The sequence below is a fragment of the Pezoporus flaviventris genome, unplaced genomic scaffold (genome assembly GCF_033815535.1).
Source record: "Pezoporus flaviventris isolate CSIRO_AGI_PZ_B2104156 unplaced genomic scaffold, CSIRO_AGI_Pfla_v1 ptg000090l, whole genome shotgun sequence".
Taxonomy (NCBI): Eukaryota; Metazoa; Chordata; class Aves; order Psittaciformes; family Psittacidae; genus Pezoporus; species Pezoporus flaviventris.
This window is the reverse complement of record NW_026892638.1, coordinates 1,899,091-1,922,139: the sequence shown is the minus strand read 5'-3', so window position 1 is coordinate 1,922,139 and position 23,049 is coordinate 1,899,091. Positions and strand designations below refer to the sequence as shown.

Sequence of the window (23,049 nt, the reverse complement as noted above, 5' to 3'; positions counted from 1 at the left end):
GACTTTTTGTAGAACCATGTGCAGTGAAGGCACAGGTTCCTGCAGAATGTGTTCCTGTAGCTTGCACATGACACAGTGGAACTGTCATGAAATGAGACAGTTTAGTTACTAGAAGACTGAGTTAGAATAGGCTACTAAACTGTTTATCAGTAGTACATGATTCTCTAGCTAATCCTTGTTGCAGGGATGTTTTTGTGTAGTTACCTAGCCCTGCACTGGTATCCTTTATCTTGTTCATAATTTTGTACCTCTCTGGAAAGCAGTAAGAACAGAAAAAGTGACCCACAGCTCAATGCACAACCTAATGATGGCCAGCAGTATTACAGTCCTTTATAAAACTGGTGATAATGCGTATCTGCAAAATCCTAAGCGTTTTGGAGCCTAGATCCTTAGGTTTCTTTCTTCTGGTGCACTAGAAGCAGCCTTTTGTGAGATGTTTTTTCACAGTTCCCAGGTTTTCCTTCAAGGGCAGGGTAGGTCCGCTTATTGTAGAGACCTGTGCTGTGCTTGAAGTTGTTTTCCTGTTGTCTTGCACAACAGGGTGTTGGCTTTCAGCAAATAAAAGCAGTCTGTTTCTTTCCACATGAGTGAAGAATGGTAGTATGGGGGGTGATTTTGTATTGGCAGATTAAGGTGAATATAAGATTTTTACTGATATGTTTAATGATATTGCGTAGTGCCAAAAAAACATTCTAATTACCAGAGATCAGCTTTCTGAAAGTTGTCTTGCATAAAACAATTCTACAAACTTCTAAGTAAGCCTGCATATACTTAAGCATTGTGAATAGGTAACTTGCTTCAAATGAAATGTCTCTGTATCACTACTGCGTAACTTGTTATGGGTTTGGAAAGGTTTAACTAGAACTTTTTTCTTCTGATGCTTCTCAAAGTGCATATGCATACAGGGGAAACTAGTTTGGTGAGAATCTACTTAATGAGCACTATGTACATAAAGGAACCCTGAGCCTGTTCATCTGGCTGGTATATAAAGCTCCTTTTCACAGTGAGCTGTATGTTTGACAGCTGTAGACTAATGGCAAAGCAGTTCAATGTAAAGAAAAGTCTTTTGCTGGGACATACGGTACTTGAGACAGAGGTGCCTGAATTGCTGTATGTCACATAGTAAGCATTACTTTTTTTAAAGTAAATTATATTGAGCCTAAATACTTCATGTTGGATGAAGTTTTAAGAAATCTGTGCCTAAAGAGTGTTTAGTTTGGTCCTAATGATTTTGGACGATCATAACTGGAAATCAGCATGTTGTTAGTTCACCGTTTTGACCTGGCTGAGAGGTGTTACTCCAGAATAATTTCATCAATTTCTGTTAAAACTTCTAGTTCGCTTTCATTCAGCAATAGATATCATTGTTGCTTCTTGTAGACTCTGCAGAAAACTTTATCCACACTTAGCAGTGTGTCTTAAATGTAATTAGAAAAGCTAAAGGTAAAACTGCTCCGGTTTAAATTGTCTCCCAAGGAAAGGAGGTTTGTATGTACAGGGACTGAAGCAGAAACAGGGTTAAGAGTTACTGTTGGTCTTTGACCAATAGTAACCTTTAGACGTGTCTGTTTCCTTTTTGCTAGTGCCCTCTAGTGGTCACACGTGATATTGACTTGGGGAGTTGGACACATGGACTGTTCTCTTTTATGTGTTAATGTTATGCTTATACATAAATAAACTACCATAGAAGTAATATGGGGTTTATGGAAACTTAACTTCCAGTCATGATCTTTTATAACACAGTATATTAAGATATCTTATGATGGGAGGATATACTCTTATGCTTCAGGTTGATAATTCAGGAAGTTTTTGGAAATGATTTGTATTTTTATCCTTTTGGATATCAAAATGTGCCTTTTACATTAAGCTCAATCATACAGTGCTCTTAACAAAATTTAAAATTTTTAAAATTTAAAGTTTTTTGAGGTGGGAACTGCATTGTGTGCATATCTTTGCCTGTCAGGGACTAGGTCTTAGGTCCAAACATTCGAAGTATTAAAATAATTTACCACTTTAGCATTTTGTTTTTTTATCATGTTAGACTTGCTCTTGACTCACAAACACAAGAAATGTGGAATTGGCAGTGCTAACTTTTGAACCAATCTTACCTGACATTTCAAAAATGTTGATACATCCACTGTGTATCAGGTGTTTTAAGATCTTGCAAATGTTTCTTATGTGAGGTGCTTTTTTGCTTGCCATGCAGAACTCTTGCCTATTTGTTTATATGGTTATTCTTTCAGAACTTTATAACAGGTACTTTCTATCTAGTGTGTTAATCTTTTGTAGCAAAAAAAAAAAAGGGGAAGGAAAAAAAAAAACACAAAGAAAAAAAATCCAAAATGGCCTTTGGGCAGAATTATTGCCTGGTTAGTTTGAGCTTAAGACTGCAAAATTGATGTATGATTGGAAACTGGCCTAAAGCTTCTACTGATGGCTGTGCTCTGTAAGCATAAAGAGCTTTTAAACCAGACTGAGCTTGTTTCTAAATAAACATTATTTTGACATATATAGAAGGACTGTTTTTATGAAACATCAATCCTGGAGAACTTCAGGAATATGAATCAGGAACATGACAAAGAGATACATGTCCTGGGGAGCCCCTTATTTTCCATAACCTCTTTTGTTTTAACTTTGTAATGGGTGCAGTAAGTCTCCTTTGCTTTTGAGGGAAGTGGGTGTTGAAGCCTGATAAAAACAAGGGCTACAGCAAGAAGGAAGTAGGATGACTAGGGAATAGGTTTTGAAAGTCAAGAAAAAGGTGTTAGATTTGATAAGGGTGCAAGATGCAAAAAAAAACCAACAAACCCACTGTGTTGAAAGAACTCTATTTCTCAGCCTTCTCTCAAACTACTGTGTAAAGATTGGAGTTAAAACAGTATATTCTCATCATTTTTCTTTGGGTATAAGATCCAATTTTTTTTTTTAAATCTTCTGTCAAATATAATATGGACTTTTCCCTTTGGCAGCTTCCAGCTTTCTTCATCCTCCAGTGCCTACTACCTGTTGAACACTTAGGGGTATGTCAAGCATTTAATAGAAATTTCTATTCTGATGGCTAGATCAGTGTCTGAGAATTGAGTGGAGGTAGGAAATCTATTCCCATGCGTACCAGTGACAAAATAACTGCGAACTGCACTGAGTGAAGAAAAGGTTTAATGATCTTTGTGTCTTTTGCAGAAGCATTTACTTTCATGGTTTTTCTGCCTGTTGATAAGCCTGCGTATGAATTTTGTTCTGTGTTGCTGTGAAGCTTTTTGCAGTGCATTTCTTCCTGGTCAAGTAAGCTTGCCTACACGTGTACTTTGAATTCTAGGGTTTCTTAGAATCACAGAATCATAGAAGAGTGAGGGTTGGAAAGGACCTTAAGATCAATAAGTTCCAACCCCCTCATGGGCAGGGATACTAAACCATGTCGCCCAAGGCTCTGTCCAACTTGGCCTTGAACACCGCCAGGGATGGAGCATTCACAGCTTCCTTGGGCAACCCAATCCAGTGCCTCACCACCCTTACAGTAAAGGACTTCTTCCTTATATCCAATGTAAACTTCCCCTGTTAAAGTTTTAACCCGTTACCCCTTGTCCTATCACTACAGTCCCGTATGAAGAGTCCCTCCCCAGCATCCTTATAGGCCCCTTTCAGGTACTGGAAGGCTGCTATGAGGTCTCCACGCAGCCTTCTCTTCTCCAGGCTTAACAGCCTCAACTTCCTCAGCCTGTCTTCATATGGGAGGTGCTCCAGTCCTTGATCATCGTTGTGACCCTCCTCTGGACATGTTCCAACAGTTCCATGTCCTTTTTATGTTGAGGACACCAGAACTGTATGCAATACTCCGTTTGAGGTCTCACGAGAGCAGAGTAGAGGGACAGAATCATAGAATCATAGAATAGTTAGGGTTGGAAAGGACCTTAAGATCATCTAGTTCCAACTTCCCTGCCATGGGCAGGGACACCTCACACTAAACCATGCCACCCAAGGCTCTGTCCAGCTTGGCCCTGAACACTGCCAGGAATGGAGTATTCACAGCCTCCCTGGGCGACCCATTCCAGTGCCTCACCACCCTAACAGGAAATAATTTCTTCCTTATATCCAGTCTAAACTTCCCCTGTTTAAGTTTTAACCCGTTACACCTTGTCCTGTCACTACAATCCCTAATAAAGAGTCCCTCCCGAGCATCCCTATAAGCCCCCTTCAGATACTGGAAGAGATGAGATCTCCACACAGCCTTCTCTTCTCCAGGCGAACAGCCCCAACTTTCTCAGCCTGTCTTCATACGGGAGCTGCTCCAGCTCCCTGATCATCCTTGTGGCCCTTCTCTGGACTTGTTGCAACAGTTCCATGTCCTTTTTATGTTGAGGACATCAGAACTGCACGCAATGCTCCAGGTGAAGTCTCACGAGAGCAGAGTAGAGGGGCAGGATCATCTCCTTCAACCTGCTGGTCACGCTCCTTTTGATGCAGCCCAGGATATGGTTGGCTTTCTGGGCTGTGAGCACACACTGCAGCCGGCTCATGTTGATTTTCTCATCAACCAACACCCCCAAGTCCTTCTCTGCAGGGCTGCTCTGAATCTCTTCTCTGCCCAACCTGTAGCTGTGCCTGGGATTGCTCCGACCCAGGTGTAGGACCTTGCACTTGTCATGGTTAAACTTCATAAGGTTGGCATCAGCCCACCTCACAAGTGTGTCGAGGTCCCTCTGGATGGCATTCCTTCCCTCCATTGTATCAACTGGACCACGCAGCTTGGTGTCACTGGCAGACTTGCTGAGGGCGCACTCAATCCCACTCTCCATGTCAGCGACAAAGGTGTTGAACAAGCCTGGTCCCAACACCGATCCCTGAGGGACACCACTCGTTACTGATCTCCAGCTGGACATTGAGCCATTGACCACAACTCTTTGTGTGCAGCCATCCAGCCAGTTCTTTATCCACCAAGTGGTCCATCCATCAAATTGATGTCTCTCCAATTTAGAGACAAGGATGTCGTGTGGGACAGTGTTGAATGCTTTGCACAAGTCCAGGTAGGTGACATCAACTGCTCTACCCCTGTCCATCAGTTCTGTAGCCCCATCACAGAAGGCCACCAAATTGGTCAGGCAGGATTTCCCCTTAGTGAAGCCATGCTGGCTGTCACCAAGCACCTTGTTGTTTTTCATGTGCCTTAGCATGCCTTCCAGGAGAATCTACTCCAAGATTTTGCCAGGCACAGAGGTGAGACTGACTGGTCTGTGATTCCCCGGGTCATCCATTTTCCCCTTCTTGAAAATGGGGGTTATATTTCCCTTTTTCCAGTCATCGGGATTTCACCTGACTGCCATGATCTTTCAAATATTATGCACAGTGGCGTAGCAACTTCATTCACCAGCTTCTTCAGGACCCGCAGATGGATTTCATCAGGTCCCATGGACTTGTGCACGTTCAGATTTTTAAGATGGTCGCGAACCAGATCCTCTCCTACAGTGGGCCCAAGTTCTTCATTCTCCCAGTCCCTGCGTCTGCCTTCCAAGACTTGGGTGGTTTGGTCAGAGCATTTGCCAGCAAAGACTGAGGCAAAGAAGTCATTAAGAACTTCAACCTGCACGTGCTTTCTGTTAGGATCAGAACTCCTCTTATTTTTAAAGGCCCAGTTGTGCAAGGACTATCCTTCAGTGAACATCAAGCAGTATGTATTTGAATTAACTCATTCTATAAAATCTTTTAAAATCCCTCTAGCTTGTGAAGCATTAAAGCAAGTAAGGACGCTTACTTCAGTGCATTAGGAACTGAGGCCAGAAGATAAGTGCTTTTCCTGACAGTGCCTAATAGCAGATCTCTAGTTCTTGTGTAGCTCTACAAATCTTACTTGTCCCTCTCTTGGCAGCCTAGGTTCACAGGAGGAGCAAAACAGTCCCCTTCTAGTCTTGCAATTGCTTCATGGCTCAGCAGTACAAGCTGCTTTAATTTTATTACTAAGTATGCAGAGAGATTCAGTTATTGTGATCTTGGGGTTTGGTACTTTTGTTCAGGGAAGAGTTTTATTGGGTAAAATCATACTGACACAGTGGTTCTCAACCTGGGGAGCAGAACAGTAAAGGCATTCTCTTGTTCACCTCCTCTGTGGGCTCTTAGGTGCCCTGTACAGTGTCCTGGCTGCTCTTTATTCTGGTTTTAGAAGCCTGCCTCTCCCTATTCAGCTTTGTGGAAACCTAGCATTTAAAGATGTTGAATAATATTTAGTGAAAAGTTTCCCTGTGTACATTAACAGTTAAGAGTATTCATGGAAAAATGGTGCACATCCATGTAATTAAACATGGATGTGAGCTACGTGGGTAAAGATTATCGACTTTAAGGCCTTTAGTTGCCTCTGTCAACCTGCATTCTCTCCACAATGCTTTGTGTTGATGCTGCTTCTCAGCTCTTTCCCTTTCTTTAGAAAGCAGTAGATAGCTCCAGGAGTTATCTGCCTGTGTACCACTTTAGCTTATGCAGCTGTTAGAGGTTTCTTGTTTGCAGGCAACACATGGTGATTTGCCCATAGTATATGGAGCATATGGGAAGCAAAGACCCAAAAGGTAATTATTACTTAGCTTGGACAAGTGAGCATTACAGTTACAGCAATCTTAGGGCTATAGTGCTATAGTTTCTATTACTTCAGTTGTCTATTATACTTATTTTTCAACTCTTAATTCATGTGTTGTTTTTTTCCTCCTGTACGCATAGTGTGCTTATTTATTGTGGAATTGCAACATTTATCACTGTTGGAGGAAGAGTATGCCTATATTTCTTTACCTGCTTTTGCAGTTGCAAAGGAAGTTATTACAAGGTTGTTTTTTTTTCCTGCACTACTGTAGGCAGTGGAATCATCCAGCTTGCGTGGTCTGTATTATTAAATTCTCATCTCTGCCTTTTCGCTAACAACTACCTTGTAATTTTTAAAACCTTAAATTTCCAATGTCAGTGGCTATGGAGGAATTGAAAAATCAGACCTACAGACACATGTTAATTTTATCTAACTTCAGTCCTCAGAAGTGAATCCTGGACTGCACTACCTGTAGTGTCTGTAGGGGTTTTGCTGTCTACAGCACTCCCTTTCTTGACTCATCCTAGTAGTAGCTTTCTTTCTTCAAGTATGTGGTGAAGCATTTGCAGCAAATATAAAAATTCCTCATGGAACGTAAATGTTTTACAGAGCTTGACTGCCTATTCTTCACCAAGTCTTCCATAGTACCTTCCAGCACTTAAATTTTACATTTTTACCTTTTTTATACATTCTTGTTTTTCATAAAATACTGTGGTTTGATATCTTGGATGTTTGAATATGATTTTTCACAAATACTGCAGAGAACAGTATTTAAGTCACTGTATCCTAATGTCTGTTTCACCACCCCCTAGGGTAAGCCATATGCCTGAGAGGGAGGAGCTGACTGCTGCTTGTGTTATGTAAAATACTAAATAACTTATAATGCTAACTGAAAATATCTGCCTTGGTTGACAAACATACATTAAAGTGCTTGACAGGCACTAGATTGAGACATAATCAAAATAATTCCTTGAAGATATGGGAGAATAATTTGCTTTATTTGATTTTTTTAATTTTTTTTTTTTTTTACCCAAGCGGGGAAGCTTTGCTGTGAGTCAGTCTGTGGTTTACTTGAGAATATTGTTGACCCACTTCAGGAAATCCTTAGCTGGCAGATCAGTGTGAACCATGATGGAGGTCTGCAATATGATTCTGCAAACACTTAACTGAAAGCAGCTTTTCTGACGTGTACTGCCTTGTTGCTGATACCAGCATCTGCTCCTGTAAAGAATCACATGAAGCTTTGGATCATGTGTCTCTTTCCTCTTGTCTGTCATAACGAAAGGATTAATGATTTTTTGCACTGCCTTAGAAAGCTGAAGGTGTTGCAGTGTACTAACAAATGCCAGTTTTAGTGTAGCTTTGAAGCTATAATGTATGCATGGAATTTCAGAGAACTGCATCTCTGCTGAGCATAGTGAATTAGCATTAGTGTTTGATGGTGTGAATTCATACAACTTCTGCAAGCTGTTTTGTTTTCAGGCAGAGACTGTTAGCTTCTATCATATGGACTGTACCTGCTTTTCTAATTTTTATTTTGCGAAATTAAAAATTGCATAAACAGAAGAAGCTCGTTTCAGCATTCCTCTTAATGTAATTGAGTATTTCTGCAGTGAAAAGTTAATGATCTGCTTTGCAAGACATAAATGCAGCAGTGACCTGCTCTCCTTTAGATGTTGCGGTAGTAGAATGGTGGGGCTTTGCATGATGCATGCATCCATTGTTTGTGTTAAGCTGCTTGCATGAGTCTGCTGGATGTTTTGTCTCTGCATCGGTTATAAAGGAATACTTCTGTTTCTTCTGGCAAATAATTATTCTTGATGTAATTTTTGTGTCATCCCCATACAGCTCTTTCTCCCCATTACCCTCCCCCCCAGCTATTAAAACATAATTATCTTAGGCAGTTTTGTTAACATGATGTGTAAATGCATACATATGCTTTGGATTCATGTTGTGTGCTGTTTGTTCTGCTCTTCTGTCTGCTGAATTTGCTTCTTGGTTGCAAAATAGTTAAAATTGCCTAAATGCTTTTTATGTAGTACCATTTTATTGGTAGCGTTTGCCAGTTGATACCTGTGTACAGTTCATAGCTGTATATGCTGTCTTGTATACAATCCTGAAGCATGGATAAAGTGTTTAGTGGAATTATTAACCAGAAGTATAAATGAAAGTCAAATGAAGATACTGCTGGAAAGGTACCTTAAAAAAATTGGTATGGAAAGAAGTTTTCTTCTTTCACTCTCAATTTTTATTGTAAATTAACTAGCATTGATGGGGTAATATTGGGAAAAAATATTTAATTCAAATGTAGAATATAAGTTACTAGATTCTCTAAGATTATATCTATTCCTGTAAGTTTTAAATATGACTTTGATTAAATATTCAAGTAGAGAAATTCAGAGCTTTCACTTCCTAAACTTCAGTCTAGGTTTTACATAGGCATGTCTTTCTCTGATACAGAAAGCAATCAGAAGACATTTGCTTCTCTTCATTAAAATGCTCTGATCTCTATGCAGTGGGTATTTTTGCTACCTTTTAAAAACGATCTGTTTATTAATCATATGCTATCAAAATGAAAATTTACATTCTCTCTAGAGTATGTAACTTTCAGAAAATGGAATGAGTCCTGTTAAACTGAGTAGTAAAAGCACATTCAGAGCCATCTGAATATTTGGGCATATGATTAAATAAACATTGAATTATCAGTAAAATAGAAGTATTTTAGATTTGCATATGGATGAAATATTAAAAGAAATTAAGAAATGCTTCAAGCTTCAGTGTGCTGTGTGACTCTTACAAAATGCTCTTTTGAGATTTATTCTTATGAAACACTTCTGAAACAACATAATTGTATGCCCAAAACTCATTTTTGTCCTTTAAAAAAGCGGTTTATTCGTTTAGCAACTTTGTTTTTACTTGTCAAGCCTCTGTGGGATATAAAGTCCATTAAAAAAGCTAAAAGCCTTTACTTGAGTATTTGCAAAAAACCCCCAGTCAAATCTTCATTATTTGATTTGTTACACTTAAAATTGCAACCCAGTAAATTAAGATATAATCATTGCACTGAATTGCATTGCAATTCAAAATGTGGTTCAATATTGCAGATATATTACCAAAGGCAGATATACTCTTTCACACTTGAACTCATATTCTAAAAAATTTTTCCAGTCTGGTATAAAGAGTTCTGCTAAATAAGCTTGGAACAAGCAAAAAAGTGTCTTGATAGCAGTAATTGTCTGCTTTTTATTATCTCTATTTTGTTGCTTTTAAAAATAAAATTGCAGTATTTGAATGATTGGAAGGATTGACTGAAAATTATTGTCTTCAAACTGAACCATGCTAAACTTCTGAAAAATTGTACAGTACTTTAGGTTTTGAATGCTGTGTGAAAATTGTTGGTAGGGATTACATAAGCCAAAATAATGGCACATTGTCCTTTTTTTTGAACCCTAAAACATATGTTGCCTTGTTCTTTTGGGAGTTTCTAATAGGATATAGATAACTAATTTTTCATAAATCAGTATGGTAAAAAATAGATTCATAATAACTTTATGGATGCTGCATTAAAACCTTAAAAATGCAGGCACAAATGGATGGGTTTCAGAGTCAATTACATTAATCTTGCTTTCATGATTTCCTTTTTATTAAAAGCCTCAGCACTCTAGTGTGTGGTTTGTTTTTTAGACTGAATCTGGCTATGGATCAGAGTCAAGCTTACGACGCCATGGCTCCATGGTGTCTCTTGTTTCTGGAGCAAGTGGCTACTCTGCAACATCCACCTCTTCATTCAAGGTTAGTGAATAAAGTTTGCTTGGTATTGGTGCATAAGTAACACACAACTTAAAAAGAAATAACTTGTGTGCAGACTGCCACAGAGTTGTAGAAAAAAACCCAAAATATTTTGTTTACTGCAGGTGTGAGTATTTAATTTTATGATGAACCACAGGTACAGAAAGCTCTCTCACGCCTCTGTACAGTTGCCCTTTTTAAACTATCATGTCATCTTCCAGTGGCAAGAAAATCAAACCTCTCAGAGCATTTATAACCTTTCCTCGTTTATTCCTCAGAATAGCAAGGCCTCTAAATGAAAAGGAATGCTGATTCTGTGACTTAATATATTTGGTTGATAGAGATTGAAAACATTATGGCCTTCCTTGTTTCATGTGCATAAATAATTAACATGAACATAGGTGGGCTGTGCTTCTGGGAGAGCAGAAGAGGAGCTTCACACAAGAAAGGGAAATAAAGATGGATCAAAGATCTTAAACTAGAGGTTACTGTTTTCAGGCAAATAGGCATAAAATTGGTAGCATACAAGATCACATTTTTAATAAGCTTTTGCTGAATGCTCTAAAGTAGCATAGGTAGTCAAGAGTTAAAACTGAGACCAGTGGACAAAATGCTTGTGTGCAATTCTTTATACCTTTCTGACATTAATAGTGTGTCATAGCTGAACTTGAATTTGTTCTTCATAGCTGCAGAATTGATTTTTTTTTTTAACATATTGGACTACTGCTGGATGTTCAGAAGCATTTCAGGCATTTTTCTCTTGTATTTTCAGAAGGGCCATAGCTTACGTGAGAAGCTTGCAGAAATGGAAACCTTCAGAGACATCTTGTGTAGACAAGTTGATACTTTACAGAAATACTTTGATGACTGTGCAGATGCAGTTTCCAAAGATGAACTCCAGAGGGATAAAGGTAAAACTGTAACAGAAAACTCATATCTCTATAGAATTTAGCTTTTTACACAGTAATAGCCCTTAAAATAGTTACTATAGTATTTGATACCATATAAAGAAAGTATCTTAAATTTACTCTTTAATATAGAAATCAATCATACATATTTCTGCATAAACAGAGTTTAACTATTTTCACTTCAGAAGCTGAATTCCTTTAAAAACCTGTTTAACTTAATATTAACCTGTAGCTGTCAATAGTACAAAAGAAATACACTTAGTGATGTTACAGAACAATAATTGGTTACTCTCATAAGATGAATTCAAGTTAGTTTATCAGTGTGTCACTTTTATTTTGATAAAACAATAGGCTACTAGTTTCAATAGAAATAATACATTCTTTAAAAAGGCAAAGGGGCTATCATAATGCATCCTCATGAGATGTGTTAGCTGAAACTAGAGCACTGGGTGTACACTTGTGGCCCTCGTAGACTCCAGTGTGGATGTCTACATATTTCTGAATTGCTTTTCTCAGAGCACAGCTTGTTGCTGTATCCATGTACACTCCTGGGGCATTCATATTCATTCCTGGGTTTGGTCCGTTAGCTTGAAACTTTAGGTAGTAAGTAAACAGTAGATGTACAATTCCACTTCTTTGCAAACTTTTTAGTGCAGAAGAGTATAGTTGCTGAATTGTAGCGCCCTGCTTTATCCAGTTGTAGCACCAAAACATTGTTGTTCTTACCATAGAATTGAGTGCTAAACTTCAACACTGAGCAAGCATTAGATGGTTTCTGCTAGTAACACTGATAGCAGACTGGAGTCAAAAAATACCAAACTAAACCAACAACAAGTACCCCCCACCAAAACAAACAAAAGGCAAAACAACCAAAACCACACAAAAAAGCTAAAGGCGGGCTGGGGTGGTCATGACTTTTGTTGCAGGAAGAAATCTTAAATGCTGTTTAGCCATGAAGATGCTCTTAATTCTTTCTTGCACACAAAGAATTGGAAGAGCCTTCTCATTCCCATAATATTTTGTCTCCAATTTAGTGGTAGAAGATGATGAAGATGATTTCCCTACAGTGCGTTCTGATGGGGATTTTGTACATAACAGTAACAGCAGTAAGGAAAAATGTAAGTCTGTCCCAACTTTTTCACTGAAAATTCGTATGAATGATATGAGAAGCCTGATACATGGTCAGTACATATGCTCTTTTCTAGGCAGAAAATGGCAAAAGTAGTTATTCAAATGTATGTGACAGCAAGTTCTTCTTCACGTTACCATTTATTAGGTGCTTTTCATGATTCTCTGAGTTACACTTAATTCACACAAATATTAATGTAAGTTTGGAATTTCCTATTCTGTGTCCAAAGCTGTATTCACTGCAAAATTCTGTTGAAACAGCTGCCTCATTCAGATATTGGGACCTGGTATTTGTGACAGGTTACTGCAGTTTTTCTTGCAAATGTGACCTGCTTTAGGAGTGTGGTGGAGAACGATGCTTTCCCAGTTACGTATGTCCCAGTATAGTTTTTCCGACTTCTATGAGTATGTAGTGTGAAGTCAACAGTGTTACCAGTTCTCACTCCTCATAATATTAGCACTTTTTTTTACTGTATTTTCCATTATGATGAACAGAATTCTGATTTTTATTATTTTAAATGATCTCATTATTGTACTCACTGCATCCATGCAGTAAATGTGAAGGACTCATGCAGTTCTTGTTGGTCTAGAAATCTGATACTTCTGGCCTGGCACTTAAAATCCATTTGCATTCTTCTTAGCCTTTCTTTTGTTCCCCAACCAAAATATTTTGGTGTTTACATTGTGTAAATGCTGACGATTCAGTCCTAAGATATTTCTTAGACTTTGATTCACAAAACTTTGAAGTTGCACTGCCTTCAGTTTCAAATCTGATGGTATCTCCCAAAGTCCTTGCTAAAAGCATTTTGAAAAATACAAACACTTTAATCAAGAACGTGGAAGATATATGGGCAAAATGAGCCTATTCTTTGTCTTGTTTTCATTTTAATTGTGTGTTGCCCCCCTGTTACATCTTTCCTTGTTGCATTTAAGTGCTCTTTCTAGAGTATAGCCAAAATTGTTATGAGGAAAAAGGAAAGGAAGTGGAAGGAGCTTTCAGGTTACTTCTAGAATTCATCATATGAGTAAATTTTTTTCAATTACATAAAGTACTTCCTCTGCTGAGAATTAATTGTAATGCTGATTTCAAAGGTTAAGTACATATAACTCTAGTTTTGAATAAATTTTTCTTGCCTTTTATTACCAAAGATAAGTAGTCTTGCAACGCTCACCTGCAAGCAAGTGCACAGTTCTCCTATCCCTTGTGTGTATACAAGTGTACATTTTCTGAGGACTGTTAAGTCAGAGAAAACCTCATAAAACAAAGAGCCTTCTTTAAAAAAATGTTAAGTGAGAATTTAATTTTACTGCATGATTCATTTTGAAAAAGATGTCTTTGTCAATTTTAATTTTTGTAGGATAATGTAGGAGTTTCAGCTTAATTTACCTTTAGAACATCTCTTCATATCTACATTCTTCTGGTGTACTGCTATATGTACACATAGGATATGGGGAATGCCATTAGGAAAGTACATTTTTAGTACCTCTGGTCATCTTAAGATATTTAAATGGAAAATAAGTGACTTCTTTATTTTCATCACCAGGAATTTAAAAGGAATTTTAAGTGATATCTATAATCCTCTTTAAAAGTTCTGTATCAAGTCTTTGGGAAGTTATATGCTAAGAAATTGCCATGTATTATGGGTACCTCTATATAAACTCACAAAAAATAATTTCTACAACCCCTTGCTTTTTTGCTAACTTCTAATCCCAGTTGTTCTGATTCCTGATTCCATTAAATTTACTTTCCTTCAATTATTTCTATGAAAAACTTCATCTCCATTTAGTTTTTCTGTGCCTTAGTTTGATTTCTAAGGGCTAGACCTGTTAAATATTTAGTAGCTGAGTGCTGCAAAGCTTGACTAGAAATGAAAAATTAAGAGTCTCTGCCATAAAATGGAATCATGAGTGATGCAGTGGGGGAAGCAGATGTTTTGGGCTGAGAAAGCCATGCCAATATATTGGTTAGAAAATTACTCAGACTAGTTGATAATGAAAGAATTATCTTAAAACTTCACCCCTTTCTAAAGTTTAGCCTCAGAGCAGTTGTTAAGATTCTTTTGTTTCTCAGATTTCAGGTTCCATTCTTCAAGTCTCTATCAAGTCCTGAAAGGACTGAAACAGGCTTTTTAATTGTAGATGAGAAGTGGTTGCCTGTTTATTCTGGGGGCTGCTCTGTGGTCAGTACTTCAGGGAGTAAGAAGCATGGGTTCAGCCTCTTATATAGCCTAGTATGATAAGGAGTGTTTGAGCCTGCTGTTCAAACCACCAGTGCAACCAGTCTAGTGCTGAAATCATTAAATTTAAGACTGACTTAAGGGACCATATTCACGTTGTCTTCTGAAATTTGTTCCCTTATGCACCTTCCCTGGGTGGGAGGAGGAAGTTAACATGACTATAGAGAATTGCGTACTACTCTGAAGACATTTTGGACAGGGAGACTTTTTCTTTTCTGTGTTCTCTAGGGTGTGTGAGTAAAAAGCTGGGAAGAGTGAAAAAAATTGGTAACTCAACAATGTATAGAACACCAAGGGAAAGTCTGGCTGATGCATATTTACCTACTGGGATCTTTATCAGGAAGCGTTTCTATCCATCTGCTCAGTAAAATGTGTGTATTTGGATTTAAATTATGTAAGAGTAGGAAGAGCAGGTGAAACCTACTTAAGGAACCTTTTTCAATATGGAAGGTGGTTTTGTACTGCAGCTATAATGATGAAAATGGTATAGAGGTTTAAGGATGGAAATTCGATGTAAAACGTGGTAGGATTTACACTGGATTTTTGTGCTTTGAATAGAGGAAGAACATTCACCAATAATGGGGTTGTTCTTAGATGACAACTAATCATAGCGATCCTACTTATCCAAGAAGATCAACAACAGTAGATATCAATAAATGAGTCATATACCTGAACATTTTTCACTTAACATCTCACATTACTGAACTAATTTTAAGGTGGCATTAAATGGAAAATATAAAGGAACTACTTTCTACTTACTGTGTTTAGAATAATTTTCTGATTCATATGAAAACAGATTGGAACAAACACATGATGTTTGAGACATCTGGGAAAGTGTTATAAACAATCTTAGGAACAAAAAGGGAAAACTGACCTATCCTAACAGATACAGAGGTGTAGGAGAGAAGGGCTAAAGACCTATTGAAGTCTGAAACATTGTATGAAGAATCTGCAATGTGAAAGGCAAGTGAAAACAACTGGAAATAAAGCAAAATGCTTAAAAGACAGGATAATTATAAAGGAACCACTTGGAAGATGTTGAAATTGAAGCTACAGTAGGAGAAAAATCATCCTGCTGCTTTTTCTCAGTTGGCTGCATGCAGTTTGATCGTGAGGTTGGAAAAGCAGTTGCAGTGTTAGGAACACTCTCCTATTAGCCTTTACCTTGTAGCATGTAGATCTCCTGATGAGAGATTTCATTTTGAAGAAATTTGTAGTTGACATGGAAAAAAAAAGTTTAAAAAAGGAATAGGAAAGATATTCAGGCTCTCAGAGTAGAAAAATCTCTAGACAAATACAATTTAAGATGTTACCCAGATAAGGCTTGAGCTCATCTTCTGATATATTCTGAGAAGAAAAATATCTCCTGGGATTAGGAAAGAATCAGAATACTCCTATCCATTGTAAGGAATTTCTTAAGTGACCATTTCTTCAAAGAAACAGGTTTTGCACCTTCCTTCAACAAGTTCATTTTTGCCCACAATTATAATGGCTGAAAGGAACTGTGTACACTAATTTTAAAACTGCAAACTTCTCATGTATCAGTCCTACTTTGAGAGTAGTCATTAACAAATGACTTGGAACATGTCATTGAATGTGACTTGTCATTTGTGTGACTGAAACTGTATTGAAGTATTAATGACCTGTGGCTGAGACCTGAAGATACCTAGGAAATGAGGCTGCATTGCTGCATCTCCCTTGTAATCTACCACAGAGATTTCTGAAATGATCTTGCCATGTTGCAGCTAGTGGTAGTTTCTTCAGCATCTTTATCATGATCCATAATTAAGAGAGAAAAATCATGCCTGAAGCATTATAGCTGTGCTGGTAAACTTGTGTGTGAACACAGTCTACACCAACAGGAATAATTATCAGTATAAACTCTGATTTTCAGTCATGAATTGTTACGGGTGGAGCCCTTGTGTTATTTTCATTATTCTCAGTGAATCTACTGCACCACCTTCTTGCCAGCTTGTACCACTTTCAGTCTCAGCCTCCTCCATGTTCCCTCTGCAGCTGTTAGGGGGAGGGAGAGCTGCTGTGCTTATTATTGTTTCTGAACAGATTTTTCTTTCTCTTTACTTTTTTTTCTCCAGCCCCATCATCCTTACCTTTTAGGGAGTACTCTTGATTAACATGAAACAAAAAATAAACTGCATTCTACCGTAGTATGTATGCTTATTGAGGTGTTCAAAGCAGTGTGTAGTTTGTAATCAGCTGTTTAAAAAATAGTTCGATTACTTCTGAAAGGAGTAAAACCTGTAGAGACTTAAACTATTGCTTTAGACCATGAGACAATTGCTTACTGTTCCCGAAGTGAAGATACAGGGTTCTGCCGTTAGAGAACAGCAGTTGCATTTCCCTTCCTTACAAAAACTGAGCTGCTCGAAAGCTTTGCTTTGCCTTTGCAGACATACTGGATAAACTTACACAAGTATTTATTTGTACTTTTTAAACCATAACAGGGGAACGCTGACAAATTGACACACTGGCAGGGAGGAGGGAAGTGATAGCCATTAGCTTCCACTGTGGCACAGCAGGAGTTACTTTAACTTGCTAGGCTCAGTCAGCTTCAGCATGGGTGTTACTTCTGCTTTCTAATATTTTCTGACATTAATGTGTAGCATTTGATTTGTTATTATGTCAACCTACATACGAGTTTGTCATATAATAGGTACTTTTTTTGTCACACGTTTTAAATGACTTGTTTAAATAGCCTTAGCAACAGATGGCTTGGTTGACAGCATGAAGTAGTTGTTGGAACTGCAAAACCCACAGTACTTGGATAACTCAACACATTTGATACTTTTATATCATACCTTTTTACTTCGATGTTTTTAAATATGTAATTACCCATTTAAAGCAACCTTGAATGTTACATTTCGGGTTTGATTGCATTTTGAAATTGTTCCTTTCTTAGTGCTGCATCAGATACATTTTAAGGTTGCTCTTTGTTAATTAGGCACCCCTTCAAGCTGTCAAACTGCTATTGTTACAAAGTATTACCACTCCCTCCACCCGCCTGATTTGTGGAGTGCAGAGTAATCGAGCATTACAAGCAGACTTGAAACAGGGTATCGCAAGATGAAGCTGAGGGGATGTGTTTCTCCCTTTGAATACCTTTCATTATCCTGTGGATAGCTGAAATTACTATCATTTTTTTATTTTTATATTACATCTCTGGCCAGTCTGTTTTCTTCAAACAGTTGTAATATAAAGTATGCATGTAAAATGCTTGCTTGAAGGCAGCTATCAGTGAATGATTCGTGTTTGGTTTTAGTGTTTCCGCATGTAACACCGAAAGGAATTAATGGCATAGACTTTAAAGGAGAAGCTATAACTTTCAAGGCAACTACTGCTGGAATCCTTGCTACACTCTCTCATTGTATTGAACTCATGGTAAAATGTGAAGAAAGCTGGCAAAAAAAGCTAGATAAGGTAAGATAATTTTCCTTTTACTTTTGTTGGGAAAAAAAAAATTCTTTAGATTAAAATTAAAATTTAAAATGTGCTGTTAACTTTTTTTATTCCAAGAATTGCTTTTATTTTATGTACAGCATTTGTTAGTTCTATGTGCTTTCATTATTACACCTATTAAACATGAAAGTCTCATCCTAACTGGTGATATAGTAACATTTATCATAGTCTGGTTTTGCAGCCCTTGTTCAGATATTGTATTTTATATCTATAGAGAACCTGATAGTATTCCATAATAATAAGTGTATTGGTTGCAGCCTTCTAAGGGATTTGTTTGTCCATGTTTGCAAAAAAAAAAGTGCAAATCTCCAAATTTTTTTAATTGTGATAAAAGGTGGTGACAATACTAAGGAGAAAAAGAGTTCTAACTTTAAATGTCTTCTTAAGATACAATTATTTCACTTTCCTTTAGGAGACTAAAGAGATTAAGTCATGTTTTATGCTGACTGGTTAAATTTTTAAAATGTGTGGTATTAGAATATCTGTTAATCTGATAGCAGTGATAGTTCATGCTAAGCCTACTCAACCACTCTAGCAACTTTAAAAGGAGCAGTGTCTTTTCTCATGGGATGTGCTGGAGGCACAGCTAGGTTGTACTTCAGGCTATAATTTCTAGAATCCTGCCGTCATTGGCCGGTGTCCTGTGCAGTCCTCTAGCTGTTGTCTTGTTTTTCATTTAACATGTTCCCATGTGGTGTTTATCACACTTCTCACTCCCTGTGTTTTAGTGGTACACTATTCAAAGAATGAGCATATTCAGACAGAACACCTCCACGTCTGAATCCTTGCCTCTGCCTCTGTGGTTGTCTTTGTCCACATGTCAAAGGTCTGACCCTGTCTAACTGTATTGAAACTTCTGTCAATACTTAGTTACTGCTTCGTCTAAGTAGTTGGAGGAATTACAGTACATCCAAGACTTGAAGCTTGTTCATAGGATCATAGGTTGGACTAGACCTTTTGAGGTCTCTTTTTCTCAAACCTTCTGCTTAAAAGGATGGTTAGAGATTAAACCAGGTTGCTTAGGGCTTTATCAAGTCTGATTTCAAGTCTTTAAGGCTGGGGACTGCACAGCTTTTCTGGGCAACCTGTTCTGCTGCTTAACTGTGGTAATAGTAAAAAAGTTTTTCCTTATATCTAGTTGGAGTATCTCTTATTCCAGTGTCTGACTGTTCTTTTCATCCCTCTCCTGCTGGCTCAGCAGTCTGTAGGAAGTCTGAAGTAAGTCTGGCTCAGTTTCTTTGACTTTGTTGAAGGTATGGGAAAGCTACTATTAGGTCCCTCCTCATAGGCTTCTCTTCTATTCTCAGGGCTGAGCAAACACAGTTCACTCATGTTGATCAGACTTTGCTTAGAATATGGATGAAGTGATTTTTTCTTGTCCCTGTATTGTTATATAATACAGAATATGTTAATAGAGAATTTTAATTAGTTTATTTGTCACTTCTTATTTTAGGAAAAAAAATGGGGAAAATCAGTTTGTTGCTGATTTGAAATAAATCTGGTTAATGTGAAACATAAACACCAAAACGGCTTTCTTTCCCCATTTCCCAAGCACAGCTTCACTCCTTCACTGCAGGTCCCTCTACCCACTGCTTTCTAGCCCCAAGAAATGTGGCGTGAGGAATGTTGGGGTTGCAGTGCATGTCTGCCACTCCTTGCTCTTCACACTTTTAGCCTCCTCCTGCGCAGGTCCTCTCCATGGGCAGCAGTCCTCTGGGGAAAATCTGCTGCAGTGTGTGTCCCATGTGGGATGTTGTTCCTTCAGGAAATTGTCCCTCTGCTTTGACCTGAGGTCCTCCATGGGCTGCAGTGTGGATATGTTTTCTGAAGGCCCTCAATCTGCTGCTCTTCCTCTGCTTCTCACTTCTGGTTCCCCCTTCCTCTCTCCCTGGGGTGTCTTTTGCAATTAAATACATCTTTCAGAGAGGTGCCACACACATGGTGAATGGCCTCAGCTGTGTGCTGCAGTGGGTCTTCTTTGGAGCTGGCTGGAACCACCTGGGTCTGACACAGAGCAGACCCCCAGCCTCCTCCCACATAGGCCACCCCTGCAGCCCCCCATGACCACCATCTTGACACCTACACCCTTAAAGACAGCAGTTGACTGTATTCAGAACTCTGGACCTCTGCTAACACTACTCCACTCCAATTGTTGAAGTGCTTTTGTTTTATTTTCATCTTCTTGTTAAAGATGGTTTTATGAGTATCTTCTGTAACTATGGGCCTGAGCAAAAAACACTGCTCTTGTCATCTGATAAATAGATGTGGGAAGAGAATGGTGTTGCTCTTTGGTGTTTTTTTGTTTGTTTGTTTTCTTGGATAGGTGTGTAAACTGCTTTGAAAAGCAAGTAAATATTTTGAAGTTATGAAGTTTAGAATACGTTCTCTCAGAGATCAGAGGGAGAAATTACTTGAAATTGGGCAGCTGGTAGTGTTTATGTTCTAGCTGGGAGAGTTTTAGAGCTCTTGTAAGTCTGTCCAGTGCTTGTAAAAGCCCATCTAGCAGAGCTGGGAGGGACAGCATCAAGCTTGTCCTTCATGTTGGCAGGCTCATGCTGCTGGCTGTGTGCTGTGCAGGTTACATGAAGAGCAGTATCTCTGTCAGTGGCTAAAACCAATCAATGGCTTTACAATGGTACCATACCACTGTATAGTGGCTTTACAGGTATTGTAAGTACAACTGTAGCTCACTCCCCACTTCTCTCTAGCCTCCTCACTCCACTAGCTTCATAACTGTCTTTTACTTAGCAGCAACATACAAAAGTGATTAGTACAAAATACACAGCCTCTGTCTTGTAGCAAGCTAGCTTAGCCTAAAGATGCAAGATAGATTGTTCTGCTGAGCTTGAAGAAAATATTCTAAAATTGTCACTCTCCTAAAAAAAAAAATCTCAAATCAAAAAAAGCTCAAGTTCAGAATTTGTTGAACCTGGAGATGACTACATTTTGACTAGAGATGACTGCAGTGTTATCAAGCAAGTATCTTTATTAACTCCATTTTATTCTGTTAAATGAGAAAAAGGGTTTCAGGTTCCATTCTGAATGAATGTTGGAAACTATTTCTAAGCCTTTGAAAACAAGAAATTATTATTATAAAAACATTTTAATTTTGAAGGATACTGCTCATATAATGCACTCAACAACTGTAATTCTAGATTTTTATATTTAGTTTTCTGTTACCAAAACAGTCATATGGCCAGCATGAAATTAAAACAAAAACATATAATGTGCTGTAAAAGTAATTGTAGTTACAGCTTTGCTTTTAACCTTTTACTCATAGCTGTTAAGATCTTGAGACTGGCTTTTTCTGGTTTTCGGCTGCAGTATGTTTTCCAGTATAAGCCTCTTGAATGTATTTTAAAATGGACTTAAAATTAATAAGAAAGTGATTTAATCTCTAGCATTTGGTCCATTGTTTTATTTGCAACAAGACCCTTGTGATAACGCTTTTCACATTGTCTTGACTACAGCAACATTTTTCTGTTCTTATTTCCTTTGGTCTTACTAATCACTATTAATGAGCAAATTATAATCTGAACATTCAATTTTACCCTACGATTAACATGTTTAGGTAGCTTATTTTGTTCACCTTTGACAACTGTAACTTAACTGTTTCATTAAAGTACACGGAATTTTAACACACCAGTGATTTTCCTGCTGTGCAGCCAAACAGTTTCCCAATTTCTGCCTTGTTGCTAAGAGAAGCTGGCAGATTTGGAGAGTTGTCTTTTGACACACGTGAATTGTCAATAATTTGCGGATTGAAGTACTGAAAATGTGGGGATTTGGGGTGAGCAGGCGGAGGAGTTGTGATTTTGTTTTTCATTTCAGCCTTCTTGTAAAACTTCTATGCTTTCTCTCAATGCCTTATATTCAAGTTCTGCTTTTATGCATCTTTAGGACTCTCAGGTTGCTTTCAAAAAATGTAAACATGCAAAATTTTGTGAAATGTGCGTGTTAGCAAGTATTGTCTTTTTGTGATGGTTACAGAAGGGAAAGCCTGTGTTCTCAGATGAAGGCAATACTGTGTTCATTTAAGTGCTGTTTTTCTCCCCTAAGAATTTTCCTGTGGAAAACTGTACTTCTTTGTTTTAGTTCGAAACTGTTGCTTTACTGTTCAAACCTGTCTTCAGAAAACAGAAAATGTGTTTCAGAATGAATGTTACCACCCAATTCCCAGTTGGTAAATCCAGCCTTTCAGTATTGCTTAAGGGTTTTCCACAGTATTTTTTGAAGTTCAAATTGGATCTCTGAGTGATTATACTCATCTGCAAGAGCTAGTGTGTGGTGCTCACCTGTAAGACTTAGCTTTCTTCCACCTGATGTGATTATGAAAGGCGACAGAGAAGCATCTTGTGTATTAAAGCTGAATCCTACAAAAATTTCAGAAGTTCATGGCTTTTTCACTCACTGAGAAGATCTGGCAGTTTGTAGAATTTGCAGAGGAAATACTAGACAATCTGATCCTGGCATTGCTACTTTTTTATTCAAAATACACAATGATATAGACATCAGTGGCTCTAGTACAGTCACACACCTATTATGGGAGAATGACGTCGAGTTAATCACTGCGTGGAGTTCACAAAATGATTCACATTGAAACCGTGCCAGCTAATTATAGATACAAATTTAACATGCTGTGACTCATGAGTATCTCATTACATTCAACAAGTTAGGTTTTTACCAATCTTACTTTTCACCCTTTGTTATCACTGCCCAAGCATCTGTGTCAAGGAGTTTTATATGAACTGCCAGATACAAAGTCAGTGAACCATTAATAGCTATTCTTAAGCTAGATACCAGTTTTTGCTTGCTGATCTAGTTTCTTTCACATGACTTAAAGAAGGTATCATCAAGATAGTTAGCTACCCAGGCATTGTATTATATATATGTATGTATATGGGTGCACATAATACGTGCATGCAAATAAATTCAGAAAATCAGCAGCTTT

The 23,049-nt window shown here is 38.0% G+C and overlaps 1 protein-coding gene across 3 annotated transcripts in view; it reads left to right on the top strand.

Moving 5' to 3' along the window:
* Nucleotides 1–23,049, top strand: part of CERT1 (ceramide transporter 1) — a 71,035-nt gene that overhangs the window by 30,501 nt on the left and 17,485 nt on the right. For 2 of the 3 annotated variants that reach the window (XM_061475832.1, XM_061475831.1), the window contains exons 4-7: nucleotides 10,244–10,351; nucleotides 11,121–11,259; nucleotides 12,291–12,374; nucleotides 17,902–18,059. In XM_061475832.1, the coding sequence (XP_061331816.1) occupies nucleotides 10,244–10,351; nucleotides 11,121–11,259; nucleotides 12,291–12,374; nucleotides 17,902–18,059 (489 nt within the window). Of the gene's footprint in view, nucleotides 1–7,572; nucleotides 8,252–10,243; nucleotides 10,352–11,120; nucleotides 11,260–12,290; nucleotides 12,375–17,901; nucleotides 18,060–23,049 lie in introns of those variants that run through there. The other variant, XM_061475834.1, reaches the window with a different exon arrangement.